Raw genomic sequence first — 19,091 nt, 5'->3', positions numbered from 1 at the left:
GTGATATTTCTTAAGCATAAAGCGTACGTAAATGTTGCCCTATTAACCAAGAGTATATTAACCAAGAGGTTATAAAAGCTGGCGAGCAATCCCCTAGATGATTACTCGAAGGAAATACCCGAGTGGAAGCCGTCATCGATTCGCCCGATGTGGAAGACAACGTTGACCCTGGTTAATCAATTTGTAGATTCTGTAGGCTTCGGAGGTAAGTGGGAACGAGTTCAGATTTATTTTCTGCTAGTTTCCGACCAAGAAACGTGTCCCAAATGCCTGGATTTTCCGGCAACGGTAGATGCTCGAAATCTGCTTTGCCTGCACCCTGAATTGCATTAAATAAGGCTTATGATGCTCCGGAAGGGCGGATTGAAGCAAGACTTACCGAACAACAGCAATTGGGTGATAGTAATGTGTTTAGAGATATTGCTGCAGTTGTTGCGCGATGCAGAGTTGCATGCACTTATATATTCCTTGCACCTAATTGCACTTCTTTCCTTCTCGCAATATGCTTTCCGGCAAGTCCTCTGAAAACAAAACTAAAACAAAAAACGACCTCTTCTACACGACGACCAGATAATGACGCTTTTCGCAACGGAGCGAACGAACATTATCGTAAACCGGTATAATCCCTTGCAATCACTTCTGTCGTGAATTTGTTTTAAAATAAATAAGATCATAGTTACGTGATGCTTCGAATCTGCATCATTCTGGCTAATTGCAGCTACGCGCGGCGTTCTAATTTCGGAGCCATAACCCACGCCCTGGCGAAGTCGTAAAAGCAAGAAAACGAAAACCGACGCTCGACCTCGTTTTGGTTTACGCTTCATTGCGCGTAGCGTTCCGCTTCCGCACAACGCGAGAAGAACCGTTTATTGCCGGATTTTGAGTTCCACAGGCGAGCTTTCATATGGCGTTCCGAACGAACGGATTTCACGCCGTTGCGGGTGAACAAGTTAATATGTCGCGTCTATACTAAGTCGCGAACATTACTTTTCCAATGTTTGCGGCGTTTGCTTAAAGTTCTGGTCGCAGCTTTAATGTTAACCATCAGGGCAGAGCAGTGTTTGCGCTTGTATGCTTTATGGGGCAGTCGGGACGAATGCGGTCAGCAAAGCCATGCGGAAACTATCGACGTGTGCGCAGTCCTGGTGACAGAATCAGAATATAGTTACTCCTGTCGATATTGGGAATACAATGTAAAACATGTGCACCAAGAAGAAATGTCCCGATGTTCTAAACTGAATTTGGATTTCCTGCGCATGATCAAAAAAAAAAAAAAGAGAAATCAAGTGATGCGTAAAACTTGTAAATACGGAGTGGTATTAATTATTGTCAGCAAACAAAATTCTGTATACAAGTGGCCACATTGCAACGCATAATCGAGTATCAATGAATCTTTGCAATAATAAATTATAAGGAAGATCACTAAGCCTAAAATTTTAATTACAGAAAAACGTCGAAGTCCGAACAAGGCAAAAAAAAAAGCAGTGACGTAACTCACATATTGTACACGTAAATAAGGTTAAAATTATTTCAGAGTAGCTATGCAAAAATTTACTTTTATTTTATATGTGTGCTTTATTCAGTAATGAGAAAATCGCAGTGTGTTCCATATAGTGAAAACATCCAAGAACGTGCCGATTTATTGCTGTATAGTTGGTCCACATCTACAAGAAATGAATGCAGTGTCTGCAAATCCTGCAAGTAGAACTGTTGAATGATAAAACTGCGAGAAGTACAGCAAAAGGTATTTGATACAGAAAGCTGTTTATGTATTTCACCTTGATTTCGGGGCCCGGCGACATGGGCGCAAGTTCGGCAGCGGTGCTACAACGCGAATAACGTCGATCACTGCCAAGTTGAAAGGGACTCTGAGCAGAAAAATAATTTGCGCTGAAGAACAACGTAAACATTTCTTTACGTACAGATATTTATAGTAAAGAACACACACGGCATCGAATCCCGGCTATGGCGGCAGCATTTCGATGGGGGCGAAATGCGAAAACACCCGTGTACTTAGATTTAGGTGCACGTTAAAGAACCCCAGGTGGCCGAAATTTCTGGAGTCCCGCACTAGTACCTCATAATCAGAAAGTGGTTCTGGCACGTAAAATCCCATAATTTTTTTTAGTAATGAACGCAAAAAAAACATAACACACAGTGGCGGCACTGTAACGATTGTTTCCGGAAAGCTCCCGGCTGAATTGCGTTTTGGAGAAAAAAAAATACACTATAAGAAAGTCAGTTCGGTGCACGTATTCTCACACTTTCAAACAATGGTCAGTCTGCTGAAAAACGCAGTCTGCTTTATTCGTGTAATTAAGTCTAGACATTTGTCTCCTCATCTAAGATGCATAAGGGGCACAGTCTCCAGTGTGCAGCTCCTTCCAAAATTATAAGGACTACCCCAACACTCCAGGAGGAGGATTTAGCTCCGGACGAACACCGATTTACTTACTGAAACACATTGAAAAGGCAAATATATTGCTTCCGGGTTTGTTCCTTTGTGACTGCTTGCTGCCAGCATTGCTTTCGTCGCGGTCGTTGGGATATAGTCCGGCGTTGCCAGCGTGCCTGACAGTGGGCGGCGAAGTCGGACTCGTTACGCGGGCGACGCTTTGGTAACGCCGAAATTTTGCCCCCTTTATAGTTGGGCGCGTCGAACGCGACTCGAAGCAGCTCGGTGCTGAGCTGTTCCCGCGGCGCATACGCAAAAGTACACGGCAACGTGCGCGTTCTTGTTTGGCGAAGGTGCAAACTCGGCGCAATCTCTTCAATGCGCTCGAAACGTGGGCCAGCATGTGGCCCGCGAGCCAAGATAGCGCGTGAGGGGCTCTGGTGCGAGATAGGACGTGCTCCCATCCCGCGCTCGTCACGCCAAACAGCGCAGAATGCCGCCATGCACGCTATGTGTAATTGAGCTGGCCGTGCGATGACGCTACACTGTAGAGCATCCGCTTTGCGCCGGCCGAGTGTGGCACTATACACTCTTAAGCGAAATTACACCCTTTGGGTCGTATCTCGGCCACACAACAATAATCGTCATCTGCCCTGCTTGCATTTCCTTTCTTGAAAACGCCGCGCGCGCTACTTTCCTGTCGGGAATGCTCTGTCATGTTGGTAACGCGCGTACCGTTCGTTACTGGGAAGTACCGGGCTCGCCGCGTTAAAGAAAGGAAGTGCGGGCAAGACAGATGACGATTATCGTTGTGTGGCAAAAGGGTGTAATTTTGCTTAAGAGTGTACACTCTTAAGCAAGATCGCCCTTTGGGCCGTATCTTGCCGCACAACAATAGTCGTCATCTGTATTGCCTGCAATTTCCTTTCTTTAACGCTGCGAGCCCGGTACTTCCAAGTCCAGAACGACATGCGCGTTATCAACATTACAGAGCATTTTCGACAGGAAAGTAGCGAGCGCAGCGTTGCATATTGCTACGTTACAATCTTAACCCTTTCGCTATATTGCTTCATAGACGTCAAAAGTGTTTCAATTGTGGGCCACGTTATACGCTGTGCGCGTATCATTGTTGCATTTATTTCGTAGGATTGTTTATCGCAGCTAGCCGAGTCAGCAAGTAGTGCAGTTAACTTAAGTCGGTCCTCACCCATTAGTATGTTTCTTTTTTTTTTGGCAATGAGCTTACCGCAACGACTATTCCTCCGACCATAACAGCTATAAACATACGCCCTTGTTTACGGCCGCCTGGCCTGAAAGCAGTTCGACGGTCAATAAATGCACATCGCAGCAAATATTGTTTGCCGTGTTTTTTACTGATGCCGCGGTAAGTAAGCGTATATGCCGGTCGATGTCGTTCTTCGTTCTTCTTTTCTTTTGCAGATTATAGTATTGGAGAAACAAGTAACGCGAATACGATAACCAGTCTACTTGTGCCTATTTGGAAGGGAGTACCATCGACACAGGCTGGCCTCTAAACAAAAGATTACGGCATGCACTCGCTACGTATTGTAACGTAGTTGTATTCGTAACGGAAATCTGCAGCAGGAATAGCTTTGACCATTTGGGGGTGCATTTCATGCTTGCGCATGAAATAAGCAGTGGTTGGAAAGCTTCCATGGTGATAATGATCAGAAAGAGAGGACGGGCTAGCCCATAATGATCCATAAACGATCATAATATCAGGCGTCTCTGTGTATAACGTTTCTTGCGCTCTTCGTGTCGTGCCTGCAACTCCCTGACAAAATGGCGGTATTTGTCGCTGTTGACCTCAGGTTAATGCCATGTTTATGTTGGCTTTATTATTTTATTCTCGTCTTCACGGAATCGCAGAGGCCGCAGATAAACAAGAAAAAAATGTTGATGGAGAGTTGCTTTCAACATTAGGAATGTATTGTAACGAAGTGCCTGTGACTTCCGGTACTTTGTTTAGGGACGTCAGGGCGTAAGCGAAATGTGCCAAGGTAAAAGCGGCAATGATTTGTATGTGCAATGGTACTGACGTAACATGCCTCGAAGTTGCACCGCAGGACGCTGCCGGAGCGGCTGCAGGAGCAAGATGAAGTCTGCAGAGCACGGCTTTCGAGCAAACAAATATAACAGGAAACATTGACTTCTACTTATGTGATTGCCAATAGAACAACGACATCCCTTGCCCAATCATTGTTCATCAGTTCAAGTTTTCATTTTCCTGTGAATCATTGCCTGGTATTGATTTCTATAAATGGCACTTGTGTTTTTCCCAATGAATTTTCTTTCACTACATCTTCAGCATATTATTAAAGCTTATACCTGTCTCTGTCCTGCTCACTACGCTAACTGTGTTCAAACTTACTGGTTGTATATGTATCGCATTAACAAGCCTTATGCATTGTAAGCTAGAAGGGCCGTTTACATGGTGTGAATGAGGCTGTGGTGGCTTTCAGGTACAGCGCTTTCACAGACACCGGAAAATATTTCGCATGATTCTTGTGCAATATTTCTGTGATATTAACTATGCAAAGCCCTATAAAAGCAAAGGAAATAGTGTGTAAGTGGCGTCTCAGAAAAAAAAGAAGTCGATATACTTAGAATATCGCAAGGTTTTCGCAAGGAATATCGCACACCAGCTAGCCATCAATTATTGTTTCCGTAGCCACGACCAAATTATTGTACGATCATGAACAGATCCGCAGTTCGAACAGCTTTTTCAATTCGGTCACCCATTACTCCGATATCACGTTTGACTTCAAGTTTGTCATCTCGAGGAAAAACAATTCACCGACGATTATGATACTGCCTAATGCGAAATTTGAGCGCAGCTCTATACGTGTTTGGATTTCGCTATATATGTGCGGGCGCAAACAAAGTGTCTCGTGCGGCACGTCGGAAATGAAGCGAAGTGCGGCGGGACTGCCTCGCTAATCAATCAGGAGATCGCGAGAGGCAGCGCGTGGGTGACGGGTGGGCGCGTTCTATAGCAGCCGCCGCAGACAGACTTCCGCTCATGCAGCGCTTCGTTTCCATACAGAGCAGGTGCGCTACTCTGGCGCCATCTCGTAGCCATCTTCGCCGCAAAGCCCCGTCTTGCGCGCCGCTACGATTTCTTCTCAGGCTCTCGCCACACCCTTCTCCTCCGCTTTCCTACCCGCGCTCTTTTCGCTATCGCCGTCTTCCATCTCCTCCTACGCTCCGCGTTCGCTTTCATCCTTCACGGTGCTCATTCGCTCGATTACGAGGGACAACACCCTCGTGCGCCGCAAAAACGAGCACCTAAGAACTACGGTCTAAAAAAAAAACCTGATGAATTAAGCCTTCATGGTCTTCATTCAGTTTGGGGTTCACTTCGTACTAACCGTTTAGTGTCTACCTGAATAAGCTGTCCCTTATGGTGGATACTCACGCATTCCCAAAGGAGCTTCGCTCATAAAAAGGAAAGACTCATTCTGTCATTATTTCACTTATAATTTTCTTTCTTTTTTTGCTTTCTCTCAGTTCCCCAAGAACCGCCAGTCCTGATGGACTCAAGAGGTGTAATTTTAAACTCAACGGCGGGACCATACGCGGAGGGCGACATCGTACGCCTGACGTGTGCTGTGCCAGCTAGTAAGTGCTATCTCTCTGACTTTACCTCTCAAAGCTTAAGCGATGCTTACTTTACCAGAGGGTCATGCAAGCATTCTACGCTTATCAGCATTAGAACTGCAGTGAGACTTCATGTCGCTCAGGCAAATCCATAAAATCGTCTTTGTTCAGAATGTGACCCAATTTTCATTTTCATAAAAACAAAGCCTTAGGCGGACCGGTACGCTGCTTCAATATTTTGAGCATAAACGCCATGCATTCTATGAGATATTGTACAAGTTTCTGAGTTACTATTCTTTCAAGGCAAAGAGTTCCGACCTCACATTTATAATTACTACAAGGAATTGGAAGGCTTAATGAGCTAATCCCACCCAAATCTCTATAGAATTCCTTCAGCAACTTTCTTCGTTTATTTACAGGTTGCAAAAGAAGCAAAGGATAACGCACGTAACGAGTGCAATCGTGCGCAAATTGTAGTATCTTTTAGTACTTTCAAGTTGCCCCTTACATGCCGCTGATGTCAATTGAACGTGATCTTTTTCCGCTGAAGCATAACATTTCAGGATAAAAAAAATACCTAACGATAAACATAACGCACCGCGTGAACAGAAGCCGCCGAAGTAAACTAGCATGCAATTCTACGCAATGTCGTTCTTCAAGGTGACAATACACGGCAATATTTTTATTCGTGGATTACAAATTTCTGTATATGTATATTGGAACATTAGAGACGGAAGCCATAAAATTACCGTTATCGGAGCGTTAGTCAGAAGTAAACGGAAGTTAGCAACTTGGCGGGACCTTACTCAGGAGATGCAGCACTTTATGACTTTGTCTACATAACTGTTGAATCTACCCACCGTGGTTGTTCAGTGGCTATAGTGTTAGGCTGCTGAACACAAGGTCGTGGGATTGAATCCCGGCAACGGCGGCCGCATTTCCATGGGGGCGAAATGCGAAAACACCCGTGTACTTAGATTTAGGTGCACGTCAAAGAATTCCAGGTGGTCGAAATTTCCGCAGTCCTCCACTTACGGCGTGCCTCATAATCAGAAAATGGTTTTGGAACGTAAAACCCCACAATTTAAACTGTTGAATCTCTTCGTAAGCTCATTTTGCTGCATTTGTTCCCATGTCTAATGAAACAAGTCCGAAGAGCTCAGTGCTTGGAAAATTGATTTCACGTCCACTCAGCTTCACATATGTACGAGGAGTGATCTGCGTGGTTCGACGGGCATTGTAGGCCTGCGACTGTTTTCGCAGCCGACCACAAGGTGACCCTGGCTTGGCAACGCGACGGTGTACCACTGGACTCGCCACTCGGTACCGTGTCAACGCCTGGAGGGCGAAGGATGACTGTGCTGACTCTGGGCCCCCTGCGCCGAGAGCACTTGTTATCGAACATCAGCTGCCTGGCAACGAGCGACGTCTCAATGCCCGCCGAGAGTTGGGTGCTCTTGGACATGTATCGTAAGTACGTGTGAATGCCGAAAGCCATTCGTGTGATGCGCACATTTCAGCTGCTTTCTGGATATTTAGCTTCGTGGAACTGTTGCATATTACTCACACTGAGATAATTGATCGTTTCAAGATCTTTATGTACGACTTGTTCGTTAAGGTAATGATCGTGCAACGTGCTTTTATTTATTTATTTATTTATTTATTTATTTATTTATTTATTTATTTATTTATTTATTTATTTGACATTTTCATCGCTTCTTTGTTATGTGTGTTCGTTCCCCATGTTTACCATGTACTCCGTCATTGCAGCGTTATAAGATTTGTAGCATACACCCTTCATACATTTATTTTTTTTGTTTTTGCCTTTGAAACGTGCTCACGTTAACAATCGGCTCATTACGAACTGCGAATATATACTTGCATGTATTTCGCACAAAATATATTAGAAGCACAATGCATTTAACAAGCAGGCTTGAGCACCGCCAGGAATCAGTCTTTCTGTGTTGGTGTCAGGGGAAATTACTTTTCCCACTTGCTTACTATGATAGTACAGCGTTTTATTTCCATAAGTTCCACCGCTGTCCTTTTGAGTGTTTGACTTACCAGTGAGCATCAGTGCGCTGGTTCATCGTAACTTACGCGAGAAAGACAAAGGCTCACTAAAGGGATACGCCAAACAAAGCCCTAGCCTATCGTAAAAATTGGCGTTTTATACTGTAGTTTAAATGTACTGCACGGAAGTATGACCAAGTCGGGATAGATGGTTCGTGGCAAACATGCTAAGAACTCAAATGTCAGAAAAATAACACGTTCGACTGCCTCTTCGTGTATCTCTTCCATGATAGGGCAGAATTATTTTTTATGATTTCATTTCAGTGATTTGTGTTTAGCACCACTAAGACTAACACCATCAAAGGAGGCAGTGCCACTATCGCATGTCCCTTGCTGAAGAATTTTATAAGGTTTGTTACCTCCCTCCTTTCATTAGTTCTGTTACTTGTCTTGTTCGACACGTTCACTTACAATGTTCAATTCATTTAAAAAGCACGACACACCCAACTTTCTCTGCTTAGCCCTTCTAGTGCCTCCTTCAACATTACCTTAATATTTCTTGCATAGCATTGACTCACTGTTAATTCCACTGATGAAACTGTTAACAAACGAATGACAAAGAAGCCATGACGTCTCACAAACGCTGCCTATATTCGTACTCTTACGTCGGTCTTTTCAGTGTCTCCTACAAAGGTTGCTTTGTGGAGCTGGCCTTACGACGAGAGAATGGCCTCCGGTTGGTTCATGGTAGCTCCGGCTATGGCTACGACTACCTCTTCAAGCAGACCTTCGTCTCCGTTATCGACTAGGCCCGTTGACGCAGCCGATTCCAACGGCCTGGAAGCATCTGTTCCGTTGTCTACGAGGAATTCGCAAGAGAATTTGATGCCAGATTTCTACACACCTCGTAGTTTCGAGTGCGCGGTGACCGGGAGCCGTCCACATGCCAACGTCACGTGGTTCCTGGATGGTAGCCCATTGGGCGAGCACCTCAGCACCACTCGCATTGACGGCAACGTAACGACAAGCGTGCTTCTCCTGCCACCTCTAAAGCACGCAGGGAAGCTGCTCGAGTGTCGTGCTACCAACGATCGTCTGCAGCGCGGCCGGGCCATCTTAAGTCGCTACTTGGCCGTTAATCTATCCGGTGAGCGAGACGTCAGATTTCGATTCAGGTAAAACAGCCTTACTCAATGCTAGAAATGTGTGCCATTTCTTTCAAGCATCTTTTCTTCTGTTGCATCCTGCCACGAGCATGTCTGTAATCAAATACTAGCTTATTTGTGCATTCTGAAAAATTCTGTACATATTCTGTGTGATTCCCGCAGAAGTTCACGGGTACATTATAAATTACGCATCATTTCCTTACAAACTGTTCTGAAAACACATAATTTTGTGACATGTATTTTTTTTCAGATGGAACGGAGTAGTAGTTCTAGTTCATTGCGGACTGCTGTGTGGAAGTCTTTTGTTTCCTGCAAATCCTTTAAAAATTACGAGCCACGGCAACCTGTTGTGCTTTCTTTTTCCTTCTTTCAGTATGACGATTGCTTCATTCTGTCAACGTTGATGGGACGTTAGCCCGTCATTCCTTTTACGATCCTTCTTTCGTATGTGAACATACTAACGCAGATAAACCGGAAGTCAACCTCAAGCTAGGAGCCGGGCTCAACGCCAGCCATATTACTGAGGGCACCGACGTCTACATGGAGTGTTCTGTCCTGGCAGCGTCTAAACTCGGCGAAGTCACCTGGCGCCACCAAGGGCGTGAACTAGAATCTGCTCCGGCTGAAGGCATGCTGATAACGTCGAGGTATCTCGTCATCCGGCGCGTGACTGCGAGTCACGCTGGAAGCTACACGTGCAGAATCTCCAAAACAGGGGAGGACTACGTCGAAAGCGCACCGTTTCATCTACGTCTTCAATGTAAGCACTCGCATGGTGAATGAAGATGTTTGTGCATCTTTCGCATTTCAACCCGGTTTCGTGGTTCCGCGTGTCAGCTGCTTAAGAGTAAGCCATTTGGACAAGAGAAAGAGCGTATGGAAAAAAAAAACAAGAAATCTTGCATGCTAGATTGTATGTGTGCTTAGATGTGCAGATGCAGATTGTGCGTTCTATTCAACGTGAATTTTGCGGCGAACGGCCTTTCTACCCATCCAGAATACATTGTTTTTAATAGCACGTTATATGCATGGCATTGTGCTGCTCAGCTCTAGTTCGTGGGTTCGATTGCATAGCGCAGGGGTCATATGACATTACGAAAGCAACGCAACGGCGAACGGAGGACGGAAAGAACAAATACGAGCGATGTGTTTGTTCATTCGTGCCTTCAATCCTTCGTCCACTATCACGCTGTTTTTAAAATGAATTGCCGATTAGCCCGGTCACACACATGCCTACACATCGGTGGGCGCAGAACACAAAAACTTTCGCCTGCTTATACTTCGGTGCATGTTAAAGAACCGAAGTCAAAATTAATCCAGATATTTCAACTGTGGAGGAGTGTCTCATAGCCTGTGTGCTGCTTTGAGTCTTTAAGCCGCACAGTTGGCTTGGATTGGTTACTATAAGAGTATTCAAGAGATGTGGAGAGAGGGCATTCATTAGTCATAGGGTTAGGCACGGAAGGCTGGTGTTAGAAACAACTGCACTTTATTTGTTGAGCAACTTCTTTTCGCAATTTCAGACTCGCCGAGATGTGATCCAGATGCAGAGCAGACGATACAATTGGAAAGGAACGCGACTGTCAACCTTACCTGCAACGTTCGAGCAAACCCGCGTGATGGTCTGCGCTATTTTTGGCTCATCGAAAACGCCAGCGAAGTTACGAAGCCCGTGAAGCAAGATCTGTCGACAGCAGAGAAAAAACACGTACCGAATCCGCAAGTGACGAAATCAAATCGCCTGGAAATCATCGCCAACGCCTCGATATTCAACGCTGCCCTCGCATGCTGGTCCGAGAACTCCGTAGGAATACAGAGAAGGCGATGCCGCTTCAAGTTTGTGCCTCTAGGTATATATGCATTGTTTAATTAATCAAATACATTGTAAGACTACTCTCGATGTATAATTTCAACAGCGGCATCATTCCATAATCAATACAGGAGCGCAACGTTTGCGATTCATTTTACTGGTTCAGTATGATACTAGGTCGACACGTATTTTCTTGAGAAGAACTTTGCGAGGGTGGAACCAAAAATTAAGATATAATAACAAGTCAAAGCACATAAAATAAATACAGATGCACGTTAGGAACTTGACGCCACCAAAGTAAATTCAGGCAACACACTACGATGTCTTTCACGGGTCCCTATGCCGCTTTGTTAGGTAAAACACATTAGTTATGAGAAGTGCGCACTATAGTATTTATTCTTATAATGTTTTACAAAGTAATTTCTGAAGCGAAGGGATGATAGTGAGTAACGAGTACACGCCACTTCTTTTTCGACTGTGCGTGTGAGTGTGAGCCAGACAGACCTCGACGAACCCATTATCACGCCCATAACTAGAGGCTGCACGCTAAACAAAACGCAAATTAACAGCGCGCCGAAGAACCATGAGCAATAAAACCTTTCTCTACGGTACTGTGCTCGAGCGTGCGTGCGTGCGTGCGTGTCAGACCTTGAAAATCCCCGTATTACGCCCAAAACACGCGGCCACAGTTAATAAAATGCGTACATGAGGCCTGTTAGGTAACCAGTACCACAACTGAGAGTGCGACAAAGAAACTTGGACAACATAATTTTTTTCTCAATACATAATCAGGTTAGTGAGCTTTGAGCAAGATTTACTAACTCGTCCCCAAAATGTCGGTGCTTGCAGGCGAAGCTTCGTCGTTCGGCCTCATGTGCGTCGTGGGTAATTACACGGACACGTCATTTTCACTGGTCTGCTCTGCGCCTATTGGAGAGAACGAGACGACGTCAAAGCAGTACCGGCGAGTTTTGGTGGAGGTGTTTGACCCTGAGAAGAGGAACCACTCCGAACGAAGCTTCTGGAGCGCCGATTGGAGCGCTCCAATGTTCGTCACTGGACTGCGCCCTTCTACGGATTACTTGGTCGTGGTTCGAATGACTCCTGAGTCCAGCTTCCGGACTTACGTCCGCACGCTTAGTCCGGCCCAGACGCTGAAGGAACGGGAAGGTGAGATGCTTTAACGGTCATCTTGCTAGCTCGTCCTAATGTCTTGGTGTGCAGTTGAAATCCCTCTCCCCCAACCCCCTTCTAGTTGTCAGTGATCATTTAAGGACAGGCTGCGTGCACCATGTGGTAAGCTAGAAAGTCTGCCCCAGTAGAATCTACACAGCCATCCACGTGTGAGGACATTTCGTAAAATCAGTCAGCAGTTCAATGCCACCGAAATCACCGGTCAACTACGAAGAGAACAGATGAACGAAATGCTTCCGCAATCCGGACCTTCGTTTTGTAACCAAAGATTTGAATCAAGATCTGAAAGAAAAGTGATTAATTAAATTTTTTCAGCAGCATAACATTGTGCGAAGAAGCCTGAAACTGGGTCTGCTGTTCTGTGAAAATTGTAGCGAAGATCGCAGAAGACAGGACAAGAAAGAAGACCAGTCACTAGTAGCATCCACGTAGCATTTGCACGATTTCGCCTCAATTGCATATTGCCAGCCAACACTTTTGTTAACTGAAATGAACGGCATTCAGTATTTTGTTTATTTAGTAGCTTACCTTGTCCTAAGAGCAAGAAAATGTTCTGAAGTGCTGCAGTTCGGGAGTTATAATAATAGCTTTCACGTCTTCAATGCTGAAGCGTGCTACGACTATACAGAAACAAAAGTTTGTACTGCAAATGTTTACTGTACTGGATGCGAACATCCACAACGCAACTTATAACTTTCTCAGAATCGTTATTATTTATGTAGTGTGCAGAATTTCTAACGATATGTGTTTTTAAAAGTCCTAGAAACATATAGCGTCGGCATTTTGTTTTCGAATTGTTAATCCTCTTTGAACAACGGTGTGCTTGGTTGGCTTGCGCGGAAAAAAAATTGTCCCCATATTCGTACACAGAAAGAAATCGTTCGGCAACACAAGAGAATACGTACACTCTTTGCCAAAAGTATAGGGGATACGATGCCCGAGACCGCCTGTCTGAGAGCAAGCTGTTTAAGGGAGTTGTGGTATGGCATAACTTCCAACACTTGGAAACAGAAAAAAAAACTCTCGTTCTCAATCTCTAGTGGTGTTGGGTGTAAGAAGAGCCACGGTAATCGCACCGCACAGGTGAACAACATACATGGGGCCAGCCTGTACACCTCTGGTACACCAATGAGAAAGAGTGCACGTGGCCAGGCGCCTGCGATTGCGTGGCCATTATCTGATTCGGTGGGCCATGGCATAATCATGACATGAAATAGACGAAGATATCCCTATTTGCTATGTTCTAACAGTTAAGTTGTTCTTATTCAACCAGGTTATTAGTGAAAAACACCAGGGATAGTTTTTTGGGGACTATATAAAACTCTTAAAAATTGCCCGTGGCAGACAGCGTGATTGCAGTCCTTGAGCTGGTCATTACTCGCACGATAAATCTAAATGCACAGTCGACTGAGAAACCAAGACCTACTAATTAACTGGTTCACTAATTACTTCACGGCACGTATTGCAATTTCCGCATTATAACTGGCGAGCTTGCAAGGCCAATGCACTTATCGAACGAATTCTGAGGCCTCGCATGGATTTTGAGATATCCATCTTGAAGCTTTCGGTAAAAATGCACTGTTGTTTCATTTACTTTCCTTAACAAAACACTTTGCTTTTTTTTGCTTTGAAGCAGAAGGCTAACTAAAAGCCGATCCATTTCGTCTCAAACTTTGAGAATAAACATTTCGAAACTGGTTCTTTCCTGGAAATCGGTTCCAAGCAGATAGGCCTTGCGAACTCAATGGCTGCAATTCGTAACTTGTAGCATGTGTCACAAAGTAATAATTTTAAAAAATATCATTATTATGTTTTTATTAATTAGCTACTTATGAATTCTGATTTCTCGTGAGAGCAATGTCCACTTTTTTGTGTAATCTAGCTAAATGACTAGAATTACGTGCCACAGGTGATTTTTAAAAGCTTTGCATGGTTTAAAATAAGGCATCTGGTATATCTGCTTGATACACGGTAAACATGAGGCTAATATGTTGCTTTTCTAAGTTCAGTGTTGGTTTGAACTATAGTTCCTAAACCAGGGTAGCCAATGAAAGGGCAAGGAAGAAAGAAAAGACAAAGAAAATGACCGAACGAGCGCTGTCCCATCGTTCTTTCTTTTTTTGTCTGACTTGCTCGCGCTCTTATTCTGTCGCCTAGGTAAGCTTTTAAGCTTACGTGCATTATGACTCTTCCCGTGTTACGGCCTATTTTCTTCTAAATTTGCATGCTACGACTTCATCTGAGGAAGATTTTAACTGAGGGAGCATACAGTACGGTAACGCTAATGGTAACCTATCCGCGCTTTCATCTGGAGGTGTTGTAGTTACTCTTTGCGAACTTATTGATCGGGACAAACGCCTCAAACGACGTTACACCTTGGTGTGCTGATTTAATTGAAGGAGAGATTAACCTGCGAATTTTTTATGGATGCGATAAACGAGGCTGGTTGGTGCACATTCCTACAGTCTCGCGCTCTTTATGGCATACTGGTAAAAGATTCTGACAAGAAATTACGAGTTGGTATTGCTGTACACATCGTGCATGCATACATTGCGATAAGTGAAGGATTCGGTACAGATGAACATTAAGAGGAAGCTGTAGCTCGGGCAGTCCTATCTAAATGCATGTAAAAGGAGAATTCGTTTTTCTCAGCAACCACTGCACCAAATTTGACGAGGTTTCTTGCATTTAAAAGAAAAACTGAAAATTTAGTGACTGCTTGTTTTGAATGTTTGATATAGGTCGTGAAGTTTCTATTGAAAACTGGCAAAAATCGCAAATTTTCAGGAAACGAAACTATTAAGTTTAAAACTCTAACTCAGCAATGAAAATTGACATGACAGAAATGTGAATTGTATCTAATAGTACAGGACAAAATTGACAAATAGGATAAAATTGATATCTCACCCATGAATCTCAAAAAAATTTTGTAATGTGGAAATACAGCATTTGCGAAACCCTTGCACACAACGTAACAAATTAACATGAGATATATAATGGCATGCTATATTTGTCCGCTTCCATTGATCTAGTGGATGCCGTTTACAAAACCGCGATAGCTGTACTTGATGCAGAGCTATTACGTTATAAACTTCATGCTTCTATTTTTTTCACACTTTCGAAAATTTGAAAACCTTTTAGCAAAATTTGGGCCATAAATAGAAATTCCGCTTCCAACAGTCACTAGAAATTAAATTTCTCTCTCAAGTACAACAAATTTCATCAACATCGGTCCAGGGGTTACCTCAGAAAAACATTTTTGCGTTTTACATGCATTTGAACAGGCCGCGTCAGAGTTGGGCCCGAGCTAAAGCTTCCTCTTAAGCTAAAACGAGAAACAAAGAAGAAACAAAAAAAGTCATACGAACACGTAGGAACGGGAAAAATACTGCTGGAGGTCAACAAAGCAGTCTTGTCCTTTCATTGATTCTTCCACGAGTCTGAACCTTGTTTTGTTTTTGTTTCTGACCTTTTGTTGCAGTAAATTTCTGGACTTCCTTCTTTTGTAACTTAAAATTATGGTTAAGAGGTCACTTGTCCTGCACTTCTCACCATGTATACAGTCACGACAAAAACAGGAATGAAACGGTTTGTAGTCTGTGATTTGTTCCTTTAATAGTGTAATAACTCGAGATCGTGGGGACGAATTTCATTTTAATAACTGGCAGATAAGCCCACGTCTTAGCTCGTACTTATTCTGCTAAGTTGCGAGCATGTGCTTACAAATTTGGCAACGCCTTTGCAGACACGAAGAGGACTGCGCGGCATGACCAATGGAGTCCAGCACTGCGAATCGTGCTGATCACCTGCGCACTGGTTTCAGTGTCGGTGGCATTCCTGGGAATCTGTGTTGTGCACGCCTACAAGAAACGGTGGAAGTCACGACGAGTGACACGTCAAGGCAGTGTCAACGTCAGGCCAGGGAGCAGGGATTCGAGGTACATTCGTGACCAGACGTCGTATGTCGCCACAGCCGAACATTGCTGACAATCATGGTAGGAAACTTGGTAAAAAATATTTGATTATGGGGTTTTAGGCGCCAAAACCGAGATATGATTATAAGACACGTGGTAGTGGGGCGCTGGAGATTAATTTGTACCACCTGGGGTTCTTTACCGTGCACTTCAATCTAAGTGCACGGGTGTCTTTGCATTTCACCTCCATTGAAATGCGGTCGCCGTGGCCGGGACTGGATGCCGCGACCCCGTTGTATTGTGCTGCTTAAGCACAACACCAAAGCCACTAAGCTACCACGGCTGGTAAGGAACTTGGCAAATCAGGGTTCAGATGCACAATACAAAGCTGAAACGCCAGAACTGTCCAATATAAAATGTGGTTCCCTTCAGTAGCTAAAGAAAGTGTGGCCGATTGCTTTGATTTTGGCTCGCCAGATTCATTGTCCCAAAAGGAACAGATGCCCTGTAATGCCCCGCGCATAGTTTGCCAAAATAAACAGTCACTCACAAAATATATACTTATGTTAAGGTTCAATCTGATTCAGACTTGCTGAAATCACTCAAGTAGCCTCACTCTCAGTTAGATTAACCAGAAATCCGACTCATCAGGCTTACTCGTACTCAAACTCGCCAAAAGCAGACTTAGATGAATAAATCCAGACACAAGCTCACTAGACATATCACTCATCAGGCTCACCTGGACTCAGCCTCTCCCAAATCAGACCTAGCGAGGGTTGCTTTTGCTCACTCACCAAAAGCAGGCTCACTCTGACACGCTCACACTCAGACTCTCCGGTAGGGAAGAGACTGAATGATGCCACTCATGAGTGAGTTCGTCGTCTGTGATACAGCCACACATATTGCATGTAGTATTTGTGGTAATGGCTGGAAAATAAGCAGATGGAAACAAATTATTACATCACGCCGAAGCAAATAGCAGGCACAGGCATCCATGGCACGTCTCTGATCCGGATGTCGAGCTGTCTACACTAGCACCGATAAGCTCCGGCCGTGGTCACGACCAGCGTATGTACGAACAGTATAATAAAGACGTGTCTGGCCAGTCAACCAGTTCTGCATCTGTCTTCATTGCGCTGCGCTGCGAACAGATTGAGCTCAGCAACATGTAAATGGCTGCAATGCTTGAGAAGGGCTCCAGCCGTTTTTGGCTACATCTTGCACTCCGTACTCAGCGGAGATGCCGGGACACCGATTCAAATGGAACCAACCGAATACTGACGAACGAATAACCTAGCTATGAGGCAAAGCCAACAAAGGCGCAAGGTAAGTTTCCGACTTTCACTTCGCGGTCAGAGTGACGTCAGGTTAGGAAATCGGCGGTTTATGAAGTTCGCACTGATTGGCGCTCCCACTGATGCGCCCTAACAGTACTGGCTTTGGTGCTTAATTTTGACGGAGACTCCCTAGATAGCCACCACGTCGAGGGATATATATCCGTGATAAAATCTCAGTTGCGTTAAATTGGGTGAAGCTGGCTAAGTGTAAATTTTGATTGGATAGCCGCCCCTTTGCAATGGATAGCCGCCTCGTTACAACTTCCTCTCACCCCCAGTGTACCGTTTCGTTTAACTCCTGACTTTCTGTGTTTCTCTTGGTAATGATATAAATATTTAGTTCAATACCTAGGCATGCTGACATATAGCACATAACTTATATGGAACTTACGTTTCGAGTACACTTAAGAGGAAGCCACTATTCGGTTTTTTTCGCGGCTTTCCACACAAAGAAAACACAGGCAACTAAATTGTTGTCATTTGTGTAGAACTTCACTTTACGGAACTTCAATAAGTTAGGAGTATCTGTGCTTGTATCTGATCTGTATCACGTCAAGTGGAATAGCTGGGTGTGTGCCAGCTTTCAATGAACCTCTTTGATGAGAGCTTCAAATCTTCAATATTTTTCCGGTACTGGGCAGAATGGAAACTGTATCGTACGTATTCAGACACTTTGTCAATCTTGTCTGAATATATATTCACACACGCAACACGTGCGGACTTTGCGATGTCGCCATAAGATGGCGCCCCGTGTCCACAAGGAATATAAGGAACCATGCTGCAATGTACGCATCAGAACTCACGCGCTTTACTTGGTAGGCCCTGAAACAATTACAGCTTTGAAGCAGGCCGTGTTCTAAGAACGTTTTCTTTCTTCTTTCTGGGCTGAGCCGCCGCGTGAGCTCGAGAAGCTCCCGGCAAAGCTTCGACAAGGATCGCTTGGCATTTCTGCGTCTTCCTCTTCGCATGGCTGTTCATCGCGAACGTTGCTCGCCATTTAAAGTGGGCAGGAATCAATCAATCAATCTTCGATTATCTCTAGGATCATAGTCAGGGTCATCCGGGTCGCTATCGAAGTCAACATCGGACAGTTCACCTTCCGGAAGGAAGATTAGCTCCTGAATTTCTTCGTCAGTCGGCCACTTTCTTTTGAAGTCGCCATCTATTTTTAGAAGACAAGAAATATTACTCCATGACTAAAGTTTATTCCATTCCGTGGAGTGAACTCTATGTTATTGGTTTGTTTTAGCTTCAGTCGGAGCGGGAAAATACTACGAGCAGTATCTGCCGATAATCATCGCTCCTCAGCATAAGTCCGTTGTTGCTCATCAGCAACACCAATTTTGGCGGGTAAAATTCTGTTGTGCGATACAGCCAACACTATAGTCATACAAATGTCCCCTTTGTAATGACTACACCTTCCTCTATCACACCGCATGGGTATGCCCCAACGTGAAAGTAGCCGTGCAAATGCCCAAACCCCCCCCGAGCAGTATGATGCCGTGCTGACTAGTTTGGACCCTCGTAACCAGCAGCAACTAGTGCGGCGGGCCCGGGAGACAGCAAGAGCCGCAGGAGCCCTGCGCTAAGGGCGCCGCCTGCGCAAGCAGAAAGACATCTGCTTGTCCTTTCTTTATTTTT

General features: G+C 44.5%; 1 protein-coding gene across 1 annotated transcript; it reads left to right on the top strand.

The window, feature by feature from the left end:
• Positions 1 to 7,368: 7,368 nt before the first annotated feature.
• Positions 7,369 to 16,186, top strand: LOC142558553 (uncharacterized). The gene is made up of 6 exons (XM_075670686.1): positions 7,369 to 7,486; positions 8,709 to 9,176; positions 9,662 to 9,955; positions 10,719 to 11,045; positions 11,855 to 12,175; positions 15,945 to 16,186. The coding sequence occupies exons 1-6, from the start codon at positions 7,369 to 7,371 to the stop codon at positions 16,184 to 16,186; spliced, it is 1,770 nt and encodes a 589-aa protein (XP_075526801.1).
• Positions 16,187 to 19,091: the final 2,905 nt, after the last annotated feature.

Source organism: Dermacentor variabilis, chromosome 9 (genome assembly GCF_050947875.1).
Source record: "Dermacentor variabilis isolate Ectoservices chromosome 9, ASM5094787v1, whole genome shotgun sequence".
Taxonomy (NCBI): Eukaryota; Metazoa; Arthropoda; class Arachnida; order Ixodida; family Ixodidae; genus Dermacentor; species Dermacentor variabilis.
Note: the sequence above shows the minus strand (reverse complement) of the source record. Positions and strands in the feature narration are given on the sequence as shown.